The sequence below is a fragment of the Octopus bimaculoides genome, chromosome 22 (genome assembly GCF_001194135.2).
Source record: "Octopus bimaculoides isolate UCB-OBI-ISO-001 chromosome 22, ASM119413v2, whole genome shotgun sequence".
NCBI classification, from domain to species: domain Eukaryota; kingdom Metazoa; phylum Mollusca; class Cephalopoda; order Octopoda; family Octopodidae; genus Octopus; species Octopus bimaculoides.
Genome location: NC_069002.1, coordinates 30942207 through 30950331, shown reverse-complemented (window position 1 = coordinate 30950331; position 8125 = coordinate 30942207). Strand labels below are relative to the sequence as shown.

General features: G+C 37.7%; 1 protein-coding gene across 1 annotated transcript in view; it reads right to left on the bottom strand.

Moving 5' to 3' along the window:
• The window catches only part of LOC106872335 (synaptotagmin-1), a 168374-nt gene that overhangs the window by 65053 nt on the left and 95196 nt on the right, over positions 1 to 8125 (bottom strand). The window contains exon 3 of the mRNA XM_052975689.1: positions 4745 to 4952. Within this exon, the coding sequence (XP_052831649.1) occupies positions 4745 to 4931 (187 nt within the window). The 5' untranslated portion in view covers positions 4932 to 4952. The remainder of the gene's footprint in view (positions 1 to 4744; positions 4953 to 8125) is intronic.

Here is an 8125-nt window from a genome sequence, read left to right as displayed (position 1 = left end):
TAGGATGGAATTTGCTGAGGTGGACATTTCTTTGGCAAGATGCTCTTTCAGCTGCCAACCCTCGCCTGTTTCCAAGTAAGGTAATCATTTCCTTTTGATCAGACGTGTTCCCACAGAAGATTAGAAACAAAGGACACTTGTTTACAACTATCACGTGATATGAAGACAAGGACACACACACACACACACACACACACACACACATGCTATACGACAGGCTTCTTTCAGTTTCAGTTAACCAAATCCACTCACAAGATTTTGGTTGACCTGGAATTATAGTAGAAGACACTTGACCAAGTTTCCATGCTGTAGAACTGAACCCAGAGATAACTTAAAATTGTGATTCAGATTATATTCACCATTCTTTTTTTTCCCCTTAGTCTCCTTGTTTTGATTGGAAGATTAGCTGGCATTGTTGGTAGAGAACAATATTTGGTTCTTGGTTGATGAGAAGACATCTGTTAAATAAGATTATCAAAAAATCCATCCTTGTTGTTGTTGTTGTTACTGTTTATACCTAGTTCAGTCTAATCTATGGTTCAGTGTGTCAATCTATTTTTAAAACAATAAGATGTGATTTGAGGTAGATTTGGCTGCTATTTCTTGGAAATAAAGGGGCTATATAGGGGCTAACGTCATAGACTAGGTCCATTATTTCAACACTGTAGCTAAAGGTACAATACAAGTACAAACTGAAGGGAAGGACAGGGAGCTGGCAGAACCTTTAGCCCCCCCAGACAAAATGCTTAAAGACATTTCATCTGTCTGTATATTCCGAGATCAAAATCTGCTGCTGTCAACTTTGCCTTTCATCCTTTTTGTTGTCGATAGAATAAGTACCAGTTGAGTACTGGGGCTGATGTAATGGACTTATTCCCTTCCCTGAGATTGCTGGCCTTGTGCCAAAATATGAAACCATTATTATTATTATTATTATTATTATTATTATTATTATTATTATTATTATTAAGGTGGCGAGCTGGCAGAATTGTTAGCACATTGGATGAAATGCTTAGTGGTATTTTGCCTGTCGCTACGTTCTGAGTTCAAATTCCGCCGAGGTCAACTTTATCTTTCATCCTTTCAAGAGTTGATAAATTAAGTACCAGTGAATCATTGGGGTCGATGTAATCGACTAGTCCCCTCCCCTCAAATTTCAGGCCTTGTGCTTATCATAGAAAGGATTATTATTGTTATTATTATTATTATTATTATTATTATTATTATTATTATTATTATTATCAAGGTAGAAAGCTGGCAGAACCTTGGATGCAAATGCTTCGTGGCATTTCATTTGTCTTTATGCTCTGAGTTCAAATTCCGCTGAGGTTGACTTTGTCTTTCATGTTTTCAAGGTTGATAAAATAAATATCAATTGAATAATGGAGCCAATATAATTGACTATCCCTCTCCTCCAATGACACTTGCTCAAGGGGCCATGCAGTGGGACTGAACCCAAAACCATGTAGTTGGGAAGCAAGCTTCTTACCACACAGCCATGCCTAGACATACATAGATGTATGTGTGTGTGTGTGTGTGTGTGTGCATATCACTGTATGCCATATTGATCAGACTATAAGGTGTTGTTACACCCTGCTGGTCACAATGTGCTTCCTTACATTCTTGTTGGTTTTGGTTGATGCCGTCCTGCTGGCCAGCAGGTGGGAGGGAGGCCAACATTCCCTCTCATCAGAATATGAGTCCATTGCAGGGGGTTGCCCATTTGCAGCTGAGTGCACTGAGGCAACGCGAAATGAAGTGTTTTGCTCAAGAACATAAGGCACTGCCCAGTCTGGGAATCGAAACCACAACTTTGTGATGGTGAGTGCAATGCCCTAAGCATTTGACCATGCACCAATAAGTATATATGTGTACTGATATGTGTGTGTGTGTGTGTGTGTGTGTGTGGCACGTGACTGACCAGGCTATCAGATGTTGTTACACATCGCTGGTCACAATGCACTTTTGCATTGTTTTAACCTTCAGATGACACTAGCCTGCTGGCTAGACAAGTTGGCCAACAGTCCTCCCTGATCAAAGTGAAATGAAGTGTTTTGCTCAAGAACACAACTTGCTATCCAGTCAGGGAATTGAACTCATGATCTAGCGATTGTGAGTGCAACAGCCTAACCATCAGGCAAGGCACCTTCACTATATAAATAAATGTGTGTGTGTGTGTGTGTGTACAAACATCATCATCATCATCTTTTTTATGCTGGCTTCGGTTAGACAGTTTGATAAGAGCTGGCCTGCTGAAGAGCTGCCTGGATCCAGTTTGTCTGTTTTGGCATCATTTCAACAGTTGGACACCCTTCCTTACACTAACCACTTTACAGGGTGTTGGGTGCTTGTATGTGGCATCAACACAGGCACTCTTACATGGCACCAACATGGGCACATTTCCATGGCACCGACACGGTTTCTTTTACATGGCATCAGCACCCATAAGCCAACAATGTGTGTGTGTGTGTGTGTTGGGTGTATTCAGGTGTTTTCCTGCAGTGAAAGGCTTTATTACATCCAATTACACTGGAATATGTCAATTGTGACTTTACACACAAATGGATGATGATGATGATGATGATGCATCTCTATTTATGTTCGCAGTGTCTTGGAAGTTTATAACAAGCGTATATATACTTGTGTGGAGGTGCAATGGCCCAGTGGTTAGGGCAGTGAACTCGCGGTCATAGGTTCGTGGTTTCGATTCCCAGACCGGGCGTTGTGAGTGTTTATTGAGCGAAAACACCTAAAGCTCCACGAGGCTCCGGCAGGGGATGGTGGTGAACCCTGCTCTACTCTATCACCACAACTTTCTCTCACTCTTTCTTCCTGTTTCTATTGTGCCTGTAATTCAAAGGGTCAGCCTTGTCACACTGTGTCACGCTGAATATCCCCGAGAACTACGTTAAGGGTACATGTTTCTGTGGAGTGCTCAGCCACTTGCGCGTTAATTTCACGAGCAGGCTGTTCCATTGATTGGATCAACTGGAACCCTCGTCGTCGTAAGCGACGGAGTGCCAACAAAAAAAATATATACTTGTATATATTCACAAGTATTTATATCTATATACCACATACATATTCACACACATGCATATATACACAAATATACATGTTTATCCACACATGCATTTTTGTAATTATTTTTCCCCATACCCTTAGCTCTGAAATCCCCCAGTGCCATCAGCATGATGGGCAACAAGCCATCTCCAAATGTCCCAATTATTTGCTTTCTTCTTGGCTCCACTCAAACCAATTTCCATAGCTATAATGTCATTCCAGATTGCATGTCATCTTCTTTGGTCTTCTGCTTGCTTTTTTTTTTTCTCTTCTCTCTGGCACCCATTCCATCTCAGTGGTAGCACATCTGTCCTGCCATAATCGAAACACATGCTCAGCAAACCCTACCCATTGCTTAGTCACCACAGCCTGTAAATTTTCTCATCACTTCTTTGTTTGTCTTGCTGTCCTGGTGTCCTGGTGAAAGATGACCAGGACTGAATTTAGAGTGTCAGTGGAACACATCCAACAATTGAGAGGACTTTGCTATCTTCTTCGTGGTTTCACAAGCATAAATACACACCCACACCCACACACACACACATATAAACGTGTGTGTATGTGTTTCAGGCTGGCATGGCTTGGACAGTTTCACAGCAGCTGTACCAGGCTCCATTGTCTGTTCTGGCATGGTTTCTACGGCTGGATGCCCTTCCTAATGTCAACCACTTTATAGAGTGTACTGGGTGCTTTTTGCTGTGATCTCATCACTGACAAGATCAACAGGTGCCTTATATACATATATATGTGTGTGTGATTTTTCACCCATATACATACACGCACACACACACATATACACACACACACATACACACACACACATATATATATATATATTGTATGCATTACGATTGTTTGTTTCAAGTCAGCTGTGATTGGGTAGCAAATGTCAACTGATCTCAGATTTCTCATGGTATTGCATGTTTTGGACTACATCATTCAATGTGTTCCTTCTTTTACAAGACAATAGGTTGTACTCTGAAGATGTTGCTGCTATTTCTAGCATGTCAAATGAAGACATGGATTCTCAGTAACTGGCTCAGACAATACAATATATTTTATTTCTCACAATAAAATACAGTTGTAGTCTTATAGGCTTGATTTACAGATATCATATACACACACATACATACTATACATACATGCCTACATGCATGCCTACATACATACATATACATGTAATATATATTCATGTAAAATATATATATATATATATATACAGACATACATACATAGATATACATATATATACATATGTAATACATAGACACATATACAGCCATACACACACACAAGCACACACATACACAAACCAAACACACGTTTATACATACAAACATACATGCTTACATATACATACATATATATATATATACTCAATTATATACAGTCACGTATTAACGCATACATAAATATATACGTACAGATGTAGATATGTAACTGTATATCAAATATACACACACACACACATATATACATAAACATATGCTCACATGCATATGTACATATGTATACCTGTATGTATGTGTGTGTGCATATATGTATATATATACATATATATATGTAAGTATATGTGTATGTATGTATGGATAAATAGATTTATATGTGGTGTTGAAAAAATAGAGAGAAAATAGGAAAAAAACGATAAGCAGACCGCTAAAGGGCAAAGGAAGGTACCTACGTTTTTCTAATTCATGTAATGCTTCGTCCATAATTTTGTCAATACCATTTTGTTTAGTTGGTTTCGTAGAAGTCTCCACACCGGACGCTCCATTGTCATCAGCCACTGTGGTCACCTCATCTGCACTATCTTTAGCTGCTGCATCACGCCTCAATCGCAGAAGCGTATCTGAGAGATAAGCGGGCATCGTGCTGCTTTAGTAAAAGTCCTGCAAGGAAAAAAAAAAGAGAGAAAAATGAGCATGAGAGAGAGAGTGAAATAGAGAGAGAGAAAGAGAGAGAGAGAGAGAGAGAGAGAGAAAGAGGTGGGAGAGATGGTTTGTGAGTCTGAGAAAAAATTTTAGAATATTCTTTTATTTCTTTACTTTTTTCAGTCATTTGACTGTAGCCATGCTGGAGTACCACCTTAAAGGGTTTTGGTCAAACAAATTGACCCCCAAGACATTTAAAAAAAAAAATCATAGTACTTATTCTATCAGACTCTTTTGCTGAACTGCTAGATTACAGGAACGTAAACACATCAACACCGGTTGTCAAGCAGTGATGGGGGGACAAACACAGAGAAAAAAAACATACACACACATAGATATATATATATGATGGGCTTCTTTCAGTTCCGTCTACCAAATCCACTCACAAGGCTTTGGTTGGCTCGAGGCTATAGTAGAAGACACTTGCCCAAGATGTCACACAGTGGGACTGAACCCAAAACCATATGGTTGGGAAGCAAGCTTCTTACCAAACAGCCATGACATACGTGTGTCACAAATGTGTGACACAGAATTTATTATTATTACATAGAATATATTGTCATTAGAGTTTCCATAGAGATTGTTGATTTGCTGAAATATGGGACAAATAGACAGACAGAGAGATATATTTTTTTATCACTGTTATTTGTAACCCATTATGTGTCAAACAGATGACTGTAACATAGTTTTTACCATTGACATTTGTGACACAAATTTCACCATTGATATTTGTAACACAACTTTGCCATTCCTAATCGTAACGCTCCTCACACCCTGAAAGCTGTAACATAGCTTTTACCATTGACATTTGTGACACAACATCTGTCACTGACATTTGTAACAAAGTGTTTGTAACATAGTTTTTACCATTAACAGTTGTAACACTACTTTTGCCATTGGTATTTGTAACACAGTTTTTACTATTGTCATTTGTAACACAGCTTCCACCTAGAGACATTTGTAACACAGCTTCTACCATTGACATTTGTAACACAACTTCTGCCAGTGATAGTTGTAACATAGCTTTTGTAATAAAGCTTTTAGCATTGACAGTTGTAACATAAATTTTAACAATGATATCTGTTAAACAGCTTTCAACACTCATTTGACAATTGTAACAGACTCTACCAGTAACATAGATTTTCCAGCAACATTTGTAATACAGCCTCTATCATTCACAGTTGTAACACAGATTTTACCATTCCTCATTGTCCCACAATTTCTACCTGTGACCCCTGTAACACGCAATTTGCCGCTCATAATTGTGATACAGCTTTCACTCTGTCATCTGTAACACAGCTTTATCATTGATATTTGTAACAGAGCTGTTGTAATGTAACTCGTAGCAGTCGCTATAGTAACAGGGTCACCATAGTAACATTGCTGAGGAAAAAAGAAAGTAGCTCAGCGATATGAAATCATTTAATCCTAAGATTATCTAAACAGAGATTATAAATCCAAGAAAATCCCTCTTTCTTATTTAATTAAACTGGATGTACCCAATAAAGTATACACACACCTTGTTTTGCATTTATGTGCTTACTTGTGTATGAAAATATAATAATATAATATAATATATATACATACATACATACATACATACATACATACATACATACATACATATATATATATAGTGAAATATAGTATATATATATATATATATATTATATATATATATGGATGGATGGATATTATTTAAGTCAAAGATTTAGAAATTTTGAGATATGCAAAATAGGTTTTCCCTGTATTTGTGTATGTATATATGTATACATATATGTACAGGAGTGGCTGTGTGGTAAGTAGCTTGCTTACCAACCACATGGTTCTGGGCTCAGTCCCACTGTGTGGCACTTTGGGCAAGTGCCCAAATATATATATATATATATATATGTGTGTGTGTGTTGCTTTGTACCTCTGCAATACCAAAGAGTTCCTTCTACTCTGCGTTGACTCCATTCTTTCAAGGCAAGCATGGCTGAGCGGTTTGATAGAGGGGAGAGTATGAAGATGTGAGTGATGGGTTGAAATTACTGTTTTTTCCTGCTGAGGGCCTGACAACCTCTTTGATGTTGATGCCATGATCGAATACCCACCAGCTTGCTCTGTCAAGTGGTTGGTGTAACAGAAGTGTATGAAGAGCATCCAGCTGCAGGAAATTTACCAGAATTTGAAGACACAACTGACAGAGCCAAAGCAATTGAATGTTCCTGAAACTACCAGAGAGAATGTATTGGGGTTTTAGGTGTGATGGTTTGTGTTTTGCACACCACACTTAACCCTCACTGCACTCATTAACCCTTTAGCATTCAGATTATCCTGTCAAATGTGGTGGTGCTGCTGCTGCTGATGAGGATGATTGTGGTGGTGGTGGTGGTGGTTGTGGTGGGGTAGTGATGAGGATGATGAAATAGAAGCTGCTGGTAAGGTGAGGGTGATGATGATGATGCTTTTTTGCATAATTTTTTCTTCCCTTTTACATTTTTTTTTAAAGCAAAATGTTTTCGTAAGAGTCAAGCCTCAATTGAAAATAATTGTAAATATTAATACATAATTAAGATCGTTTATAGGTAATATTTTTAGATTAAAAACCAAAACCAAATGAAGGCATAATTTAATTATTATAACGAACAGTGAATTAAAAATCAGATGTCTTTTGTGTCACTTTGTTCTGTTCTTTTTCTTTCTTCCTTCCTTTCCCTTACCATATTCCAAACAAAAAAATGGTTCAGAATCCTTTAAGAATTAAGCTATTGAATAATCGTCTGGAATTACAGACTTTGGATAAATATTGAAGAATCTCTCTCTCTCTCTCTCTCTCTCTCTCTCTCTTGCTTTCTCTCCCCTCTCTCTCTCTCTTTCTCTCTCCATGGAAACCATTTTCAAATAGCTCTTTCTGATTTCAATTACACATAATTACTTCATCATCATCACCATTGTCATCATCATCAATATCATCATCATCATCAACATCATTATCATCGATATCATCATCATTACCGTCATCATTAATTAATTATAAGATATTATAATAGTATTACTTACAAAATTGGCAAAGTTATATTAAAACCAGAGTTTAAAACCATTGTTTTTCTATGAATAGCTCTGTTGTTTACTGGAGTTTTTTTTTT